This window comes from Dendrobates tinctorius, unplaced genomic scaffold, assembly GCF_039654945.1.
Source record: "Dendrobates tinctorius isolate UK_male_01 unplaced genomic scaffold, ASM3965494v1 ptg000030l, whole genome shotgun sequence".
Taxonomy (NCBI): Eukaryota; Metazoa; Chordata; class Amphibia; order Anura; family Dendrobatidae; genus Dendrobates; species Dendrobates tinctorius.
In genome coordinates, this window is record NW_027361698.1 from 26,146,687 (window position 1) to 26,168,887 (window position 22,201).

At 39.6% G+C, this 22,201-nt stretch overlaps 1 protein-coding gene across 1 annotated transcript in view; it reads left to right on the forward strand.

Moving 5' to 3' along the window:
- Nucleotides 1–22,201, forward strand: part of COL25A1 (collagen type XXV alpha 1 chain) — a 288,446-nt gene that overhangs the window by 55,609 nt on the left and 210,636 nt on the right. The window contains exons 6-8 of the mRNA XM_073572140.1: nucleotides 11,520–11,579; nucleotides 12,963–13,079; nucleotides 14,408–14,443. Coding sequence (XP_073428241.1) covers nucleotides 11,520–11,579; nucleotides 12,963–13,079; nucleotides 14,408–14,443 — 213 coding nt within the window. The remainder of the gene's footprint in view (nucleotides 1–11,519; nucleotides 11,580–12,962; nucleotides 13,080–14,407; nucleotides 14,444–22,201) is intronic.

A 22,201-nucleotide genomic window follows, 5' to 3' on the forward strand; every position in this document is an offset into this window, starting at 1 on the left:
AGGATGCATGAAAACTTATTATTTTGTGATCACTATTACCCAAGTGACCCCCAACCCTTACATTTGATATGCGGTCTGGCCTGTTGGTTAATATTAGGTCTAGCAGTGCCCCCCCTCTCGTTGGGTCCTGAACCAGTTGTGAAAGGTAATTGTCTCTCATAGTTGTCAAAAACCTATTACCTTTGCTGGAACTGCAGGTTTCTGTTCCCCAATGTATTTCAGGGTAGTTGAAGTCCCCCATAATAATGACTTCTCCTTTAGTTGCTGCTTCACCTATTTGCTTTATAAGGATATTCTCTGTTGCTTCCATTGTTTTTGGAGACTTATAACAAACCCCTATCAGTAATTTATTATTTTTCCCCCTCCCCTTATCTCCACCCACAGGGACTCTACATTTTCATTAGATTCACATATATTATCACACAGGATGGGTTTTAAGGATGATTTTACATATAAACACACACCCGCTCTCTTATTTGTATGGTCATTTCTGAACAGACTATAGCCCTGTAAATTAACAGCCCTGTCATGGCTCTTATCCAGCCATGTCTCAGATATCCCCACCATGTCATAATTATGCTCCAGCAAAATTAAATCTAATTCTTCCATTTTGTTGGCGAGGCTTCTGGCATTAGTATACATGCACTTTATGTATCTCTCTGTACCTCTATTTCTTAAATTATTACCTATTCTAACCCCACCCCCATGCCACTGTAGGGAAGGTGACCTGATGGACGGACGGACTTGTCAGAATAGAGGAAGGAAGGGTTGCACAGTTTAGATAGGTGTCAGTTACTACAGTGGGGAAACAGCTGAGAAAGAGTAGTGGACGTGCAGTACCTTGGGTTGACCATTAGAGGGCAGGGAGGAGTGTGAGCAAAGGACTTGACATCAGCTTATGGCTTAGGAAACCATTGGTCATGGGGGGCGGAGTTACAGGGAACCGGGTTTGACATAAATTTGACAGGAGGGTTCCAGAAAGTTCCTGTCCCCAGGGGGAGCTCCAGTGACAGGAGGACTACGACAGTTTGTGCGCTGTGAGGAAAATCGTACCAGGGGGACTGAGGAGATAGAACGTCAGGGGGGTGGTCCTGACAGGAAGAACCGCAGTAGAGACAAGGCTCTGGGTGTAGGACACCGTATTTGTAACGACGAAACTGACCAGTAAAGGGCTGATGGTGTACGGGCCTAAGGCGGCCACAGTGACTGAGCTGACAGGATCATCACAGCGTGAAAAAGGGCGGTACATATAAATACGTCCCTGGTGTAACGTACGGTGTGTGAAGCGGCCCTGGACACGGAGGGCCGTGAGAGAGAGATATTGCGGTGTGCTGTGAGGGCCGTCAGTCGGACGGTGGGCAATAAACTTGGACCTGTTGCACCCGGAACCCAGAACCTGTCTCCATCTTGTCTCTGTTTCGTCTCTGTGCGGTAAGAAGAGGGACCACCCCCCAGCTCGGCCCACAGACCCTACACCACCCCCACCCCCAATTTTATTATTTGTGCTCAGGTCTCTATCTGCACTATCTTCCCCTCCTATAAAATTAATACCTGACCCCCAATCCCTAGTTTAAACACTCCTCCAACCTTCTAGCCATTTTTTCCACCAGCACAGCTGCACCTCCCCCATTGAGGTGCAGCCCGTCCCTAGCGTAGAACGTGTAGCAAACTGAGAAGTCGGCCCATTTCTCCAGGAACCCAAACCCCTCCTTCCTACACCAATTCTTGAGCCACTTATTAACCTCCCTAATCTCCCGCTGCCTTCTGGCGTGGCACATGGTACAGGAAGTATTACAGAAAATACCACCTTGGAGGTCCTTGCTTTAAGCTTGCAGCCTAATTCCCTGAAATCATCTTTAAGGACCTTCCACCTACCTCTAACTTTGTCATTTGTGCCAATGTGCACCATGACCGCTGGATCCTCTCCAGCCCCTACCAGTAATCTGTCAACCTGATCAGCGATGTGTCGGACTCGAGCGCCAGGTAGGCAGCACACCATTCGATGATCCCTATCTTTGTGACAGATTGCCTTATCTGTTCCCCTAATAATTGAGTCCCTCACTGCCAGCTGATGTCTGGCCTGTCCTGCTCTCCTATTTCCCCCCTTAGTGGAGCAGACATTCGTTCGGCTTTCAGAGGACATGCCTTGCTGCAGCAGTGCTATCCCCGGATCGTTGTGACGTTACGGCATTAGGGATTGGTATTTGCATTTTTCTCTATTCTGCCGTAGTTATCCCATTCAGCAGAGATTAGGAGCCAAATGGACAAAACTTTTTAATAAAAGGGTATAACAACAAATGCTTTTTTAGCCCAAAATATGTGGAAAAAATGTCGCAATAAGTGTCTGTAACGCAGTATAACTTAAAGGTAAAAGTAAATGTTATTTAAATCTCTATTTATCTGATGCCATAATCAAAGCTATTTTCTAATATATTTGCTTTAAAAAAATCCCTATCCTTCCCTCACTACACAATCTGTCTTCTGATGACGATTTGTTTGAAAGCCTCCTTGATAATTCTCATTGCCTAATTACTACCACAACCTTTTATTGTTAAAAGACCAGTTGGTCTACCATTTTGTACCCTATAACCAACCATACATATTGGGACCCATCATTGCATTTCCACCAGTATTTTGGCATGAATACCTCTCAGTCAGTGACTTTTGATTTGCGACAAGTTCATCAAACGATTTGCAGATTTTTGTTGTTGTCTTTTGTTGTTTAGTTCTCTGATTTTTACGTAATTGTGGCTTTTTCAGTTTTATAGACTGATTCATCAATTGTGACTTTTTTAAATTGCTGCTAAATGTTGGCTCAAATGTGCTCTAGTTCCCCCTACAGTGATTTTATGTGAAACACTTTGAATAATTTTTGTGCCATTTTTAAAATGATGTTATTTTTTTCTGCTAAAAAGTAAAAAGAGTTGGTCAAACATAAAAAAGGAGCATTTTTATTATTTTGCACAAAATTCATAAAACATATGTGTCCTTTTGAAGAATTTGGTGCAGTAAACAGCAACAAAAACCACAAAACTTTAAAAGAGAAGTGACTTAAACGGAATCCATCAGCAAGTTTTTGCTACTTAATCGGAGAGCAGCATAATATAGGGGAAAAGAGCTAAATTCCAGGGCTGTAGTTTAGCAGCTTAGCAAACTGCTGTAGTTTCAATACAGTCAGTGTTTTATCAACAGAAGATTAACACTGCAGGACTAGGTGTTGTGTGCAAGACAGTCAGGCTAATCTGTGTAACCCCGTGCCTACCACTGATTGGCAGCTTGTTGACAATATACACTGTGCATAGGAAGCTGCCAATCAGAGATCTGGGCGGGGTTACACACAGCTCAACACTCATAGCACTGCAGCAGAGAAAACACAATTTCGGCAAAATGGTACCAAGCAGCCAAGTAAGTGATACATCACTGGAATCAGGCTTTCTGACCCTACATCATGCTCCAATCAGATAACATAGCAAAACCTTGCTGACAGATTCCCTTTAAAAAAATAGAAATGATGAATCGAGTTTTCTGTAATCTATGAATCCTGTCTATTTCCAACCCAAATTTCCACTAACATGTTTTTTCTTTCTCCATTGATCAGCTCTTTGTTCTAAACTATGTGACCAGCCATAGACTCTTTTATGAAATAGTAGTGGGCTTCACTATTCATTAATATGAATGACAAACCAAAATGACTTTAATGCAGATGAGCAGACTGTGTCCCAGTGTAAGTTATCAGACAACTTTAGTTTTCCATGTTATGTCTATGTTTTCTCATATGATCCCTATTAGATGCTGTCCACCTGTTGAAGGGATCTGACATATTATTAAATGTGTGTGATATGTTCACAGACCTGATATTTGGAACAAGATTTCAGAATACAATTTTCTGTATCACTGATCTGATACTTCCACAATATATATCTCATGCCTCTCTCTTCTGATTTACTCCACCACAAATAATAACGCTGTCATTAATCACCTGTTAAACAACGAACCATAGAATTGGTGTATTACACATCAAAGGGTCTTTGTTCTACTCCCTGTTACACTCTGTTGTACTTTCGATAATTAAATGTCATAATCTAATTCTAATTACACATCTTGTATGGTTCCAGGCTCATAAGAGTTACAATAAATCACAAGTAGTCTGCAGCTTGCCTAAAAGGGACACGTCCTGATCTCATGTGTAACTATTGTAAGAGCAGGGGTCACATTCTGCAATTAACAATAAATAGCATGTAATTCACATTAAATCTGCTGTAACCAGTAGAATTACCCAGTGTCATCCACAGTAGAAGAGTTTTCTCATCTTGACAGACTGATGTTGTGCACAAGCTCCATACATCTCGTTTATGAATGAAGTTGACTTGCCAACTTTCTTCAGGATGACCTTTCGCCTTGAGCATTGCATAGTTTTAGAGCTGAAAGGATACAATGATTACAAAAACAGCTCCTTGCTGGAAAATTAGGAAATAGTGTATCATGATTGCCGAAGTTTAGTGACAAAGAGCTGAGAATATGGGGAGTTTTTAAGCTGAGAGTTGTATTACATGCTGGTATAACGCTTTATGCCAATGTGGGTTCAAAACAGAAGAATAAAATGAGCAGCAGCAGAACTGCTGTGATTTAGAGCCAGAATGTGGAGAATGGGCTGCCACCCTGTGTCGGGCTCACCCTGGCCTGAAGCCGGTGTGCGGCATGTAATAGCAGCAGCTGGCGGTAACCTAAGGAAGTGCAAAGGAAGCAGCAGGCGGCAACTCTTGTAGCTAAGTGTTCTTTGCGAGCACTGCGGTGCACAAAAGGTAACGAAGTCTCTAAGAAGCAAAGCGTATTCAAAAATGTTGTCATCTTAGGCTGTGTTCATATGTGCAATAGTTATTTCCATTTTGGATCCTCTTTGGGATGACAAAAATGAAAATAAAATGATCCAGTACAGGACCCATCCTTTTGAATAGAGAAAGAATGTCCTAAATTTTTTGACCCCCAATCCAGATGCAATCAATGTGTTAGCTGGATCAAAAATCATATCATCCTTGATATGTCCTTCTAAATAATAGTACAGTACCATATGAATGGATTGCACTTCAAAATATATGATATACCTCAGTGCCTAGGTCGATGTACTGTAGGTCAATGCAAAAGCAAACTAAGTGAACACTACAGAAGCATAAAACAGTAAAGTTTATTGATTACATAATATACCTTATTTTTTTAATTATAAGACGCACTTTTTTCCCCCAAAATTTGGGGGGAATATGGGGGTCCGTCTAATATTGCGTATATACCTTGCCGGTACCGTTGCTGCAGGCCGCAGACAGGGATGAGGGGGTGTCCGGCAGTGCTGCTGGTGCCTGGCGCTGAGATCTCATCTCACAAGATCTTGGTGCCAAGATCTCCATCTGTGCATGTGCCACCCCTGGCGGCCATTTTCCCGGAGTCCACCACACAAGAAACCATGGAACTGGGGGACTCTGGCCTTTCACAAAATGTCGAAAGAACCCCTGCAGCACCGGACACACCTGCAGCAGTGCCGGGCAGCACCGCCGGACCCCCCCGTAGCACCGCTGGGCATCCACAGCACCGGAGACACTCGCAGCAGCGCCGCCGGACACCCCCGCAGCGCCAGACAACCCCGAAGCTCCGGGCACCCGCAGTGGCGCACCGCACATCGGAACACCCCCTCATTCCACCCTGCGGCCTGCAGCATCACCCCACTCCTGCCTCCTCCAGCAGCAACCCTGAGACCCCGCTTCACCGCAGCCACCACCCCTGGTAAGCAATAAGACACATAGATTATAAGAAGCATCACCATTTTTTTTTTTTTTAAAAGTTCCTATTTTTCTCCTCAAAATTTGGGGTGCGTCATATAATCCGGAGCATCTTATAATCCGAAAAATATGGTACAAATAAAATATATGAAAATTGAAAGCATAGGTGCCTCACAATTGAGGGATACAAAAATAGACCTGCTCCTACACAGTATAGGGAATATACGGCATGGTGTCTCTATTACTACAAGGGATTTCACACGCACATAAGCTTACATTAAAAGCACAAATGCTCAGGGGCCACCTGAGAAAGCAGGACAAAACACACTTTTGGAGTGGAGGGACGGTGAATTTGACCTACAGCTGTGACCTGCTGTAGGGGAACTTGAGTATATTTGTGTAAAAATAGTAGTGACTTTTTCAGAAGTCACAATTGATCAGTCAGCCGAAAACTTCTGGAAACCCAAAACCCCATTCTCCATGACAACAATAAAAAAAGCTAACACTATGAGCTTGAAGCAAAAGTGCAAAGGATCAAGTTGAGAAGAGATCCATAGTAAAAAAAAAAAAAATTTTAAAACACAAATGGTTAAAAACAGTAACAAAAAAAGCAAAAATGTTATATAGGGGTTGATGATAGGTGAAAAATATTAAGTAATGATAAGGATATTGGTATAAACAGAGTTTTTGAGCTGTACTGTGACTTCACATGTTTCTAAATATCCTTATAGTGCACCCGGTTTTATGTAGTTCAAAATTTATGACATAAGCGGAATAAGCACAAAAATAGGTACTATGTATAGATATAATTTACTAGCCTATGGGTAATCAAAGGATGTCCTCAAAATAATCCAAAAAAGACATGAGAGATGGAGAATGTAGGTTTTCTTATAGAAATCTATGGTGCGGCATGCAGACAAGTAAAATACAGTAGATTTAGATAAATATGCAGCACCATAGGTTCGTCAAACAACTGTCCCTCAGGAGAGTGAGACCACCCGGGCAATGGGTAAACATATATGTATATGATAACATGCTACGTGCAGCTTTACTTTATGACAATAATATCCCAAGTTGGAGTAATCATCTCAGCGTCCCCTCACCCCGACCGGCGTTTTGCAGCCAGCTTCTTCCGGGGGTGTGTCAGGGTGAGGGGCAGCCATATTATTGAATGCTGCACTGATCTATCAGTGATAGAAGAGGATCAACGCCATCCATTACATAAGCGGCGCTTATCGTTGCCACCCTCCTCAAGGGACTGGAGGGACAATTGTCACGGAAGCGTGGAACGCAAGCGTGTTGATGTGCGAGCGTCACCAGAAGTACCTGAGGTAGGGAAGGCAGTGCATGTGCACTGTTCGGAAAATAAAAAAAATAAAAATGGCAAATTAAAAGAACAAGATGCAAATAAAAAATAGGTGAATGCCATCACAAAGTAGACAAAAAACTCGCAATTGCAATTATGATTTGGGTCGATTAGTCTGCACAACTTTTTTGTCTAGCCCATAAAAAACGAATAGCAAACCCCTATAGTAAAACTGATCCTCTACGATTGAAGCAGAAAGAGTTGCAAAACAGAATCCAAAGTATGCATTCACTTTTGCTCACTTGTGATTGGTCAAGTTTTTTTTTCTTCCAAAGGATGACAACTAGGGATGAGCGAATGTGCTTGTTGATTCTGTGATATCACTCGAGTACTTGGGTGCTCGGATGTGCTCGGCACTTGACGAGCATTGGATGGTGCTCGGAGTTGATTACCTCATCAGAGGTTAAAAAAGGACAGGCACTGCCATGCGTGGCTCCTTGTGCAGCTCAAGGACAGTTCTGTTTGGAGGGAGAGAGCAGTTATCCTGGTCTGTGTGTGCACAGTTTACTAATCAGAGTTTTCTAGTGTTGATACTGGTGCTGATGCTGAACCATCATGCTAACAGTCCTTCTAAGAGCTAATAATGTGCTTTGCTGTTTGTATCAGATACATTCTGCATTTAGCCAACAAACAGTTGCAGGAGAAGGGAGAGTGGCAGAATACAGCCTCCAGGCAGTGCTTAGGGCTTTGAAGTCTGCTGCTAAATATATAGCTGCTGCACGTGACCACATTCTTTTTTTTTGTTTAGGTGAAAAAATTGACTATATTGTCATCTATACAGTTTAACGTGCTTAGTGTTACAATGGTATATAAAACTCAAAAGAAACATTCAAAAAATTGTTTCTGGATTGAATTAGTCATCCATAAATTTTAACTTAGTTATTGTTACATTACGGTGGTATATAGAAATGCAAAAAAAGTTAAAAAAAAATTTCTGGATTGAATTAGTCATCCATAGAATTTAACGTGGTTAGTGTTACATTACGGTGGTATATAAAACTACCGTGGATTCAATTGGTGGATTCAATTAGTCATTCATAGAGTTTAACGTGGTTAGTATTATATTATGATGGTATATAAAGATGGGAAAAAGTTTCAACATTTTTCTGGATTCAATTAGTCATCAATAAAGTTTAACATGATTAATGGTCACGACTTTGTTGTCGGGTGTCCCGGGACCAGGGTCTCCCTTCCTGTCCCTAACGCTAGGGATGCCCTTGCTCGCCCTCTTCCCCAGATTGCTTCTGATATTGAAGATGTCAAGATGTCAGAACCACGTACCTTGCCTTAGCTCCTGAGTCCGCACTCAGTCTGTACCCTTCCCCCACCCAGGGAAGAGGGGAGTAGTAGTGAGCCATAATACACCAATCTGACTAACAAAGTAATTCAAACAGTGATAAAGGAAAATACCAATCATACAAATATACTCACACAAACAACAGAGGTAAACACCAGGGAGTGGAGGATGGGGTAAAACCAAAGTAGGAGAAGTAAGGGAATTACCACACAACCAAAAACTTGCAACAGTCTCAGACAAATCCAACAAACGCCTTCTCAAACAGCAAGAACAAACCATCATCTCGTAACCATGCACGATGAAGCTAATTACACTAAAATTTAAATTTTTTTAAATAAATCTTTCAATTTTAGTTTACTTAAATCATTATTTTTTTTCACTCGGTTCGAATAGCGAGCATCTGAGCATTTTAGTGCACTGCTCACTCATCTCTAATTACAACTGAACATGTGATACATTTTTTAACTTTTGCCTAATGTAAAGCACTAGTCCAATCTGTATACCTCAGAGTTAAAAGATCAGGTTCAGGTTAAATATTAAATACTCTATATTGAGGGTTGGGACTCAGCCTGGCTTTAGGAGATGATTACCAAGCAATTAATAGTAATTAGATCAACTCAATAGGGAAACTCTGGTTCCCATTGTCAATTCTAATTAGCCTTCCTAATGAAAAATTTTATGGGAGAACTGTTCGATAAGCAGCAGCACAAAATATTTAGCCAGATTATTACAGACAGTAGGTGACACCGCTACGTGAACATATGCCTCTGTAGACCCAATGGTGTTAATTTTCCTACTAGAGAAGGGATTGTGGCAACAATTAAAGCCCTACTCCAGCATGCTTTGTTAATTCATCACTGGAGTGGTGCCACTAATCTAAGTTTCCTGCTGCTAGTATTATACTTACCAGTCGCTGTCTTCTGCTGTTTCTGGCACCTCTTCGGACCAGCACCGCCATCTTGTGACCGCAACTTCTGACTGACCGGAAGTCAGAGGGAATGGTCACAGTCTGTTAATGTCTCTTGATCTAGGTATACCTTTTACTGTCAACTCGCAATGATTGCTTGACACCTAGGACTAGATATACTCTACCCAGGCATTTGGTTATACAGTATATGTGTAAGGATTTCTTTTTAGTATAATTGATTGCACTTTGCACATATAATCATACTGTGGGGGCATACATAGCCCATGTATTTATGTGTATATTCCTTATTTTGTATTTAAAAAGGGGGTTTAAAAAGCTCTTTTGCCCTTGTCTTTTTACATTTAATCTACTATACAATGCTATGGACAGTCTTGTATATATAAAAATCTCCTTTTACTACTTGGATTTATTATATATTGTCTTGTTTGCAGGTTTTTGTGCCCTGTCTGTTTTTTATGTATTCACTAATAAAAATTATATTTTAATTATTAAGCCTAAATCTCTGTTTATCTGACAGCTTTTTTGATCTGTTGTTACAAATGTAGGTTGTCTACTCTCAGTGTAAGTCTATGAGAGCCTGGTTCTGGCTCTCATAGACTTACATTGAGTAGCGCTTTCCGGATCGCTCTAGCAAACACTGCAGCAATCCGGCAGGGCACAAACTGCTAGAGACTGACTGGATCTACGCTGCTAAAAGATGACAGCAGCTGGTAAGTATAAGACTAGGAGCATGGGACTTAGATTAGTGGCAATACCTCAGTGCTGCAGCAAAAAAAATAAATCCTGAAGTTGTGTTTTAAGACATGGCATTATCTTAACTCCCAGCTTCAGAAGGAATGATTTTTGCTGGTACACAATGATGTACATCTTAAGCATTTACAAGACTTTGATATTGGAGATTTTCAAACCTGAATAGAAAAACCTTGGCATGCATCAGCTGATACCACAAGTAGTTTTTCTCTTTTAAACCATTGCCTCTACTGATTCTATCGCCTTAAGGCCCCGTCACACACAGCGATCTCGCTAGCGAGATCGCTGATTTTGTGACGCCACAGCGATCTTGCCAGCGAGATCACTGTGTGTGACGGGGATCAGCGACTGGCCCCCCCGCCGGGTATCGCTGATCGTGCTTGATCGGCCTGGACAATTTTTTGATGGCTGGTCTCCTGCTGGCCAGCGCGCATCGCTGCGTGTGTGAGCAGGAGCCAACGATCAGCGAGGCTCCCAGCGCTCTAAGCAGGCGCTGGGAGCTGGTCTCTAAGGTAAATATCGGGTTACTAAGCGGCGCGCGTCACTTAGTTACCCGATGTGTATCTGGCAGCTCCCGGCACGAGCATGCAGGTTTCTAAGGTACACATCGGGTAACTAAGTGACGCGGGCCACTTAGTAACCCGATATTTACCTTAGAGACCAGCGTCCTCGCTGGTGCTGATTGCTGGTGAAGCTGCCTGTTTGGCAGCTCACCAGCGATCATGTAGCGATGCACCAGTGATCCTGACAAGGTTGTATCGTTGTCAGGATCGCTGGTGCATCTGTATGTGTGACGGGGCCTTTACATAAGGCACCGAACAGAGCATGTACAGCAGCACTTGGAAGCTGCGTGGTTCCACACTAAGGAACTGTTTATTGTCTTTAAATATTGGATAGCCAAGTTCTTTGGCCGGTCTCACACAGACAGTTCTTGTACTAGAACGCCGGGTATCTGGACATATGAGCTTCATAGGCAAGAATGGTTGTTGTTTAACAAATGCCTTACACAATCACACGCAAAAGACGCTATGCAAACACTTTTTTTGCTGCCAAATAAACATTAGACAAATACACATCATATGTATTCCATTGTAAAATGAGAGAGAGGTATTGGTTCTTATCTAGAAAAAATAAATGAAGTAAGCAAATGAATAATGGTGCTTAAATAGCTTCACCAATCCCTATAGGGTAAAATGATGTCCTTTATATCCCTGAACCAGATTATAATTGAGTTAATACCTTTGGACAAATGTCACGCAGGAGAGTAGCATTGTTACCACATGTACGTCTTTCATTTACCGTTAACCACACAGTTGTAACAATTGTTCTTTTGTTCATAATCCACTGTATATTGTCCTTGTGGTGTATTTGTGGTGTTCTGTTTGGTGCTATGTTATGTTGTGTCTCCAGGGTTTGCCAGGCTACCCCACAATGGCCGCTCTGCATAGTAATCAGATCCTCACCGTCAAGGTTTGTGGATGATGTGCCTATGACCAGTCAAGAGTCCAGCAGCATAAACAGTGAACACTCTAATCCATGTAGCAAAGAAAAAAAAGACCACAAAACTCATTCCCTTTTCATAATCATTCATTTGAAGCGCCAGAGTTGATCCAAATGAATTCCGAATTCAGACTTGTGGTGTCACTTAATGCTGCCTGGAGCCTTCGACTGCGTGGACAGTACTACTGGCACTTGTGGGAATCTGTGCCGACCAAAGCAGTAAACCTAATGTATACCGTATACATATCTGATACATTACAATTAAGGATACATATTAATAAAAATAAAAAATTGGAATGGCGCTGTTGTACAAAGCACATATTCCCTCGCATACAAGCTGCCGGTGTGTACTCTACTGTACATTATATTTCTAATGCTTATGTCTCTATTTCTTTCTACGGGCCTTCTGATGTCTGTCCTTCAACTTTCTCATCTCTGAACTACAACTTTTGACTTCACTTCACTGATCAGATGGTGTTTCCTAAGATCAATCACGGCTTTCTCTCTGCTGATCAGCAGCTCATTAAACGCCGGCTGATTAAGGTAGTGCAAAACGGTTTTAGGAGATTTCATTTTCTCTAAGAGATTTGTCTCTAAATTTACTTATCACAATTTTTTTTGCTTTTTTTCAAAGGTAATATATTTTAGTTCTGCATTAAAAATTTGAATGTTGATATGTGACGTGTTACTTCGATATAATTAGATAGATTAATATAATATGTTTAGCATTGATTAAAAAATACATTTTTCATTGACCTTTTTTATCAGAGACATGGAAATCTGTTTTGTGGATGACGATGCAGTTGAATCTTTGCCTTCTGTTACTTTTGCCATACTCTGCCTATCCTATTGCATTCTTGCGCAGTGCATGCCTTATGATGCCTCATGCAAGTATAGGCGGGATTGCAGGTGCTGAGAGATTCCTCCATTAGTTAAAACCCTAAGCAACACATACTAAACTGACAAATCTGCATTGATCATGATTCATGATGCTTTGTGATCTGTTTCCAAGCAGAAAATACATATGTTTAGTATATTACAACTTTAGATTGTGCATTTAAAAGAGTTATTATGGTTAAAGATGAACTTGGAATCCCCCCTGTCTGAATTCTCTGCTTGCCATGAATAAACTGCAATATTAAGCAATAGATCTTAACGAGAAAAATAAAAGCAGATTATGATCACACTGCAAGAAAAATCATGTTCCCTTATAATTTATTTTATAGTATTTACTTGATCATTCTTCATTCCTAAGGCATTCAGGGAACAGTAGGGAACATGTGCAATGCACATATGTTGAAATCACTAGTACATCTTGTTTTTGAGATATTCTAACTATCTACTTTTTATTAGGGTGATCAAGGACAGGCAGGGCCACCAGGCCCACCAGGACCTCCTGGACCACCAGGTCCTAGGGGTCCTCCAGGTGACACTGGTAAAGATGGACCAAGAGGATTATCTGGAGTTCCAGTAAGTCAGTACTTTTCCACTAGACATGTCACTTAAACGATAGAGAAAATACAATGCCGTGTTTTTGCTTTTATTTTTAAACATTAATTCCAGCATTTATATTCGGAAACATCAAAGGTAATAAAAAAGACATAGAAAAAAAAATAAATATTCCAACTTTGTGATATTTATGTATTACTTTTTTATTTTGCCATTTTCCCTTTTTTTCCATGTACAGAGGCATACAAACCATCAACAAGTACCGTAGATTAGACCCTATACAATAAATGAAATACATAAATCCACTATTATGTATGTAATGTTAAGATAGCAATCTAGTATTCTTGTGTTAATGAGCCAAATTTTACTAGGTATTCATGCATTAATACATTAGTCCAACCTCCCAGGTCCACAAGGCCATTATGTCTTTTCTATACTTAAATACAATGATGCACATAATATTTGCCCACATTAAATATCCAAATATTGACCTGGTTGATAATGATTTCCACAACCTAAAAGGAAGTCATTGTTTATTATATTAATGGCTTTGGTTATCCTGTAGACTGAGTTGTCAGAGATTATAAACTCTGCTGTCAAAAAGATAAGAAATATTTGTTATAATTTCTATTTCAAACTTTGGTTATTCCAAAATTGCATTGCAATATAATAGACTTATGTTCTGTATATGTTTTTTTAATGCATGGAAATGTTAAGTATCAAGAATTTTCTTTGTGAACTGGAAAAAACAGGTTTAATTATTTATTGTATGTATAAGTGTAGACTGTAAGTTATTCACAACTTTCCATATAAACTTATAGGGCCAAATCGTTTAGATTGGCATTATACATGCTAGTCTTAATATTGGGGCATAACAGAGGCCACTTAATGAATTAGGCACATCTTACATATGGTGTGTGCCTCGCCAGAAGTCTTACTCCAGTTAAGAACTGAAGTAAGACTGAGGTAAGGTACGCCATGTCTGATAGTGAGTTAGACAGCTAGGTGTTGCCACTCCCCCGCAACTTCACCCATTTTGGCGGAGCTGACAAGGGCTGATGTAAAAATGTCAAAAGTCACAACTTTGCAAGCCGAAATTGCGGCTTTTCAAAGTGTTTTATGCCAGTTTTCTAGCGATAACATTTTGATTAATTTGAGACAAAGATGTCTGGCTAGAAGTTCTCTTGAAAAATTTCAAGTAATTTTTAAAACCTATTGAAATGAATGAAAGTAGGTTTGATAAATGAATAGTGGTTACAGATTGTTGCCAGTTTATTGTGACTTACCAAGTTTCATTAAATAATGCGTAAAAGGGTTATCCTCCTGTTTTTCTTCCAATTTCCTTTTAGGGGGAACCAGGAAATCCAGGTGAACAAGGTTTAATTGTAAGTATAGCTTCTTCATCATTTTGATACTTTGACTTTTGATCTGATTGCCTAAATAAAGTAAGGACTATAGATCTACTTAAACATTTACATCAAATCAACAATGTGAATCCAGACAATCACCACCGTCCAGAGCACAAAACATGAACCATGAAAGCAATTGGTTACGTTTAAAATAATTTTTATTAATTAATATTAAAAGTTAATGAACCAATTTAACAGCAAAAAGTCAAATATCAGGTGCCTCCAAATTTAAAGGAAACAGAACCACCATGGAATGTATACATATAAAGATGAATAGACCATCGAATATAGATTACATAGGAAAAAACCTTTTTGTACTATAGTTGAGAAAGGTAATTAAATTAATAATTTGATAATTCTTAGCACAAAAAGATAATTTATATGTACTTTGCACATTGATTTGTGATTTCATCTATACATAGGCCTTTGAAAGATATCCAGTATGAAGATAAATTATTAATTTAATTACCTTTCTCATGTTTTGTGCTCTGAACGGTGGTGATTGTCTGGATTCACATTGTTGATTTGATGTTCTGTTTAGAACCATATGATATTGTGAGGACTTTCTTATATTGATTTTTTTAAACATTTACATGACTAATAATTAAAGCCATTTCACCACCAAAACAAAAAAACAAATATGCTATAATTAAAATACCTGAAGGAGGAGGGCGTATCTGTATAATACGAAGCAGAACTATAATGTTTGTGGGAAACAGGGTGGCACATGATATTAGCAGTTTCTCTTTTTCCAAGGTGGCATAACTAGCTTGTGTCATGTAATACCATGGTAGAATTGTCAATTAGATTTGAGGATAGAAAAAGGCTGGAGGAATGCTTCCTTTTAACGAAAAGACCCAGTTGATTTGGCTTATCAAATTGGAGTTTGATGCCCTAGGTAGTAAAGGCAGCTAAAAGGGGCTGGGTTTGTACAGCAACATGCACCAACGCCATCACAACGGTCTATTTCTGGTCTCTTTCTGTTGGATCTTTGGTTGAGACTTGTTCTCATTAGAGTTGGGTTTAACTTGGCTGATTATTAAGACTCTTTAGTAAGGCGAGACAGTCATTAACATTTATGAAGCCGATTCTTATTTCAAGTAGAGGTGTATCAGTAGGACTATCCTATGTATTTTTTTAGAGCATCTTTGATTTTTTCCAAGGTGTAACATTGATGGATTGAGTTTCTGTGGTGATTCCATATTGGTTACACTCCATAGTAATATTGTTTACTGCAGAACATTCCAGGGAAGTGGACCAGTGGTAAGGTGTTAAGCTTCATAAGGCTTCGCACATTCAATATGCTTAAACCAAACCACTTTTTTTTAGCTTCTACCCACTGTATATTATTTTAACAGCCTTATTTATTTTGTGCTCTACTTGTTTTTATAACTGCACAGCATTTAACTTTTATCCCTTGGCAAGAGATTAGAGCTTACCAGGTTTTAATTGATAATGTGTTTTCCTTACAATTCGGGTTAATATTGGCCAACCTCAACTTCCTCAGTGGAAAGGTTTAAAGCTGTTGAATCTCAATACAATGTACTATTTGATTAATATTTATAATATATGACACTTATACTATGTGGGTTTCTATGTCTGTTCATTCACAGCAATTTCCTTGATTTTTGAGGTCTATAGACCAAAGCACCCTGGTTTGACAGCAAAAATATTATGGTTGATGATTTGGTATTTGAGAATGTTGGCAAGGCACCGGCAAAGAAGTGGCTAGCCATACATCTTTAGGTGATTAGACGTATGGTTAAAGACCGCAAGTTGTTGATGTTCTTCTCTTATATTATGAAAAATGTCAAGAGGAAGTTTTAATTACATTTGAGTATAGTACATACAAATCAGCAATGATACTGACAAATGAGGTCTGAGAACAATTTAGAGCCAATTTAGTTGAACTATAGCATAGGCATTTGTGTTATTTTAAAGATTCATGCAAACTATCTATGAGAAAGTAGGCACCTCCAAGAAAATGTAGACATATATGAAATAATACAAATTAAAACACTTTAGTGAAAGTAAAATAGAAGTAACTACAATGATGCAGAAAGTCAAATATGGTGGCATGCAAAGTAGCCACAAGAATACATAAGAGCTTCTTTTTGGCTACTGACACATGGACTAATCAATAACTAGAAAGATAAATTTTTGGGTTATAGTATATAGCAAGGTAATGGTGCCGCAATGTAAAGAGAAGGTTTGGGAGAATTGTCTTTGGGACACAGGTCTATTTTTCTTTCTATTTTATTCTATCTATCTATCTATCTATCTATCTATCTATCTATCTTTATATATATACACAGCTCTGGCAAAAATTAAGAGACCTATGCACAGTTTTATAAAAATCAGCTTCTCTACATGTCTGGCAGCCATTCCATTCCAGTGTCAGTTGATTTCCAACCAGAGTACACCTCATTCTACTTAATGTGCTTCTGATTAGGTGATCACCTGAACCAAATCTTATTTAACGAAAGTATAAAAAAACCCTGCTGTGGTGTTCACAATCCTCTTGCAATAAGACAAACTGGATGGCAAACCAAGTGCTAGTAATATCCTAAAAGTAATAGGAATGACAAAATAACTTTTAACCATGCTAAAGGAGTTGAAAAGAAAAGTCTTGAGTGAGGAAACGAAGGGCTCAATTCTTGCTTTACTAGCAGAAGGGATACAGCGAGCGTCATGTTGCCTCCATCCTTAAAATTTCTAAGATGGTAGTCCATTACAAGAAGGTCAAGCAGCAGACATTGGGGACAACAAAGCTACAGACCGGCAGAGGGTGAAAACGACTCTTCACTGACCAGAATGACCGTCATCTTATTCAGCAACCGCAGGATGACATCAAGTGACCTATAAAAGGAATGGCAAATGGCAGCTGGGGTGAAGTGCACAGCAAGAACAGTTCATAACAGGCTCCTAGAGGCAGGGCTCATGTCATGTAAAGGTACAAAAAAGCCTTTGATCAATGAGAAGCAAAGGAGACCAGGCTGAAGTATGACAAAGACCATAAGGATTGGACCATAGAGGACTGGAGTAAGGTAATCTTCTCTGATGAGTCTAATTTTCAGCTTAACCCAACACCTGTGAAATTTGGTGGAGGATCGGTGATGATCTGGGGATGCTTCATCAAGGCTGGAATTTGGCAGGTTAATCTTTGCGAAGGACGTATGAATCAAGCCGCATACAAGGTTATCCTGGAAAAACAGTTGATTGCTTCTGCTCAGGCTATGTTCCCCAACTCTGAGGACTGTTTTTTCCAGCAGGACAATGTGCCATGCTACACAGCTAGGTCTATCAGTGTGTGGATGAAGGAACACAACATCAAATCCCTGTCATCGGCAGCCCAATCTCCAGACCTGACCCCATTGAAAACCACTGGAATGTAATCAAGAGGAGGATGGATAGTCACAAGCAATCAGACAAAGAAGAACTGCATACATTTTTGTACCAGGAGTGGCATGAGGTCACCCAAAAGCAGTGTGAAAGACTGGTGGAAAGCATGCCTAGAGGCATGAAAGCTATGATTAAAAATCATGGTTATTCCACAAAATATTGATTTCTGAACTCTTCCTGAGTTAAAACGTTAATATTGTTGTTTCTAAATTATTATGAACTTGTTTTCTTAGCATTATTAGAGGTCTGCAAGCACTGCAGTTTTTTGTTATTTTGACCATTTCTCATTTTCTGAAAATAAATACATTTAGGGCTTGGAAATTCGAAGACATGTTGTCAGTAGTTTATAGAATAAAAGAGCAATTTACTCTATATTTTACTCAAAAACATACCTATAAAGAGAAAAATCAGACAAACTGAAAATTTTACAATGGTCTCTTAATATACATGCACACAGTGGGGGAAATAAGTATTTGATCACTTGCTGATTTTGTAAGTTTTCCCACTGACAAAGACTTGAACAGTCTAGAATTTTAAGGGTAGCTTAATTTTAACATTGAGAGATAGAATATCAATAATAAAATCAAGAAAATCACATTGTCTAAATTATATAAATTTATTTGCAGTTTGAAATAAGTATTTGATCCCCTACCAACCATTAAGAGTTTTGGCTCCTACAGACTAATTAGACACTCCTAATCAACTTGTTTCCTGCATTAACCCCTTCATGACCGGAGGTATTTTCGGTTTTGCGTTTCAGTTTTTTGCTCCCCTTCTTCTCAGAGCCATAACTTATTTATTTTTCTGTCAATATGGCCGTGTGAGGGCTTGTTTTTTGCAGGACAAGTTGTGCTTTTGAACGATATGATTGGTTTTACCATGTCATTTACTAGAAAATGGAAAAAAATTCCAAGTGCGGTGAAATTGCAAAAAAAGTGCAATCCCCCATTTGTTTTTTGTTTGGCTTTTTACTAGGTTCACTAAATGCTAAAATTGACCTGCCATTATGATTCTCCAGGTCATTACGAGCTCACAGACACCAAACATGTCTAGGTTATTTTTTATTTAAGAGGTGAAACTTTGTTAAAAAAAAAATGCGCCATTTTTCGATACCTATAGCGTCTCTATTTTTCATGATACCGGGTTGGGTGAGGGCTTATTTTTTGCATGCCAAGCTTACGCTTTTAATGATACCATTTTGGTGCAGATACATTCTTTTGATCACCCGTTATTGCATTTTAATGCAATGTTGCAGCGACAAAAAAATGTAATTCTGGCGTTTTGACTTTTTTTTCACGGCAAGCCATTTAGCGATTAGGTTAATCCCTTTTTTATGGATAGATCAGGTGATACCAATTATGTGTATTTTTGATTTTTTTATTGTTTTACTTTTAATGGGGCAAAAGGGGGGTGATTTGAACTTTCATTTCTTTTCATTTTTTAAAATTTTTAAAAACATTTTTTTTTACTTTTGGCATTCTTCAATAGTCTCCATGGGAGACAAGAAGCTGCCATAACCCAATTGGCTCTGCTACATAGAGGCGATGATCAGATCACCTCTATGTAGTAGAATTACTCACTCGCTATGATCGCCGACCATCGGGTGGCGCTCACATAAAGCCAGCAGTGACAACCATAGAGATATCTAGGAGACCTCTGGTTGTCATGCCAACCCACGATCACGTGACAAGGGTCACCTGATGGCAGGAAGCGCGAGTTAAATGCTGCTGTCAACATTTGACAGTGGCATTTAATGGGTTAATAGCCGCAGGTGGATCGTGATTCCACCCGTGGCTATTCTGGCTACATGTCAGCTGTTTAAAACAGCTGACATGTCCTGGGAAAGATGTGGGCTCACGCCCCCTGAGGGAGGAAGATCATTTCTGAAACGTACGTCGGGGTCAGCTGAGCTTGGGATTCAGTGTCTCTCCCCTCTCCCCTCCTGGTTTGTTTACTTTGCTTTTGTGTCTTTGCAATTGCACCCCTGATTATATGGCCGTCCAACTGGGGATTTTACCCCTTACTGCTTTTCACTGGTCTGCCTGTTATATATTGGGTGTTTAAACTTGGACACTTATTTATTTTTACCACCAGGTGTTTACTCACGATAAGGGTCAGAGTGAGGTTTTTGACACTGTATACCCCTTTGCTCTGCTTCTGCTAGTGTTACCCTTTGTTTGTCATTGTTTGTGCTTTTCTACCTGTGCTATTTAATAAAGATTTGTGATTTTACCATACCTTGGACATCTATGCACTGATTTCCTTCTGCTGCTTCTTATTGATTACACTGTGTCCTACACTGATTTTCCATGGGCTGATTGTGTTGGTTTTCTTTTCATCTGCACCCACACCTAATATATGATGTTATACTGTTTCAGCCTTGTGGTCTGTCATTTTTATTTATCAAAGGGAGGGAGTCCGACATCGGTGTAAATTTACTCCCAATGTCAGAAAGGGGTTAAAGATTGCTGTCTTATATAGTCACCTTTATAAAAGTTTCCTGTCCACAGACTCAATTAGTCAGTCAGCCTCTAACATCTACAACATGGGCAAGACCAAAGAGCTTTATAAAGCTGTCAGGGACAAGATCATAGACCTGCACAAAGCTGGAAAAGGCTACAAAACTGTAAGTAAGACGCTAGGTGAGAAGGAGACAACTGTTGATGCAATAGTAAGAAAATGGAAAAAATACAAAATGACTGTCAATCGACATCAATCTGGAGCACCATGCAAAATCTAGCTTCATGGAGTATCCTTGATCACGAGGAAGGTGAGAGATCAGCCTAAAACTACATGGGGGAATGTGTTAATGATCTCAAAGCAGCAGGGATGACAGTAACCAAGAAAACCATTGGTAACACATTACGCCGTAAATTTTTAAAATCCTGCAGTGCTTGCAAGGTCCCCCTGCTCAAGAAGGCATGTGTGCAGGCCCGTCTGAACTGTGCCATGGAATACCTGGATGATACTGTGAGTGATTGGGAGAAGGTGCTGTGGTCAGATGAGACAAATATTGAGGTCTTTGGCATTAACTCTACTCGCTATGTTTGGAGGAAGGGAAATGCTGACTATGACCCAAAGAACACCATCCCCACTGTCAAGCATGGAGGTGGAAACATTAGATTTTGGGGTTTTTCTCTGCTATGGGAGCAGGATTACTTCACCTCATCAGCAGGAGAATGGATGGAGCCATGTACCATAAAATCCTGAATGACAACGTCCTTCCCTCTGCCAGGATATTATAAATGGTTTGTGGCTGGGTCTTCCAGCAAGACAATGACCCAAAAACATACAGTCAAGGCAACAAAGGAGTGGTTCAAAAAGAAGCACATTAAGGTCATGGAGTGACCTAGCCAGTCTCCAGACCATAATCCCGCAGAAATCTTGTGGAGGGAGTTGAAGCCCCAAATTGCCAAATGACAGCCTCAAAATCTTAATGATTTGGAGATGATCTGCAAAGAGGAGTGGACCAAAATTCTTCCTGACATGTGCTCAAACCTCTTCATCAACTACAACAAAAGTCTGACTGCTGTGCTTGTCAACAAGGGTTTTGCCACCAAGTATTAAGTCTTTTTTTCCAGAGGGATCAAATACTTATTTCTCACTACATAATGCAAATAAATTTATGTAATTTATACAATGTAGTTTTCTGGATTTTATTTTTGATATTCTATCTCTCAATGTTAAAATTAACCTATCCTTAAAATTATAGACTGTTCATGTCTTTGACAGTGGGCAAACTTACAAAATTAACAAGGGATCAAATACTTATTTCCCCCACTATATATATATATATATATATATATATATATATATACATATATACTGTATATATACACAGTGAAAAAAGTATTTAGTCAGCCACCAATTGTGCACGTTCTCCTACTTAAAAAGATGAGAGAGGCCTGTAATTGACATCATAGGTAGAACACAACTATGAGAGTTAAAAGGAGAAAACAAATCCTGAAAATCATCTTGTCTGATTTGGCAAGATTTATTTTGCAAATTATGGTGGAAAATGAGTATTTGGTCACCTAAAACATGCAAGATTTATGGCTCTCACAGACCTGTATCTTCTTCTTTAAGAGGCTCCTCTGTCCTCCACTCATTAACTGTAGTAATCGCACCTTTTTGTACTTGTTATCAGTATAAAAGACACCTGTCCAAAAACTCAAACAGTCACACGCCAAACTGCACTATGGTGAAGACCAAAGAACTGTCGAAGGACACCAGAAACAAAATTGTAGCCCTGCACCAGGCTGGGAAGACTGAATCTGCAATAGGCAAAATGATTGCAAGGACGGGGAGCAAAAATCCCAGAACCACACGGGA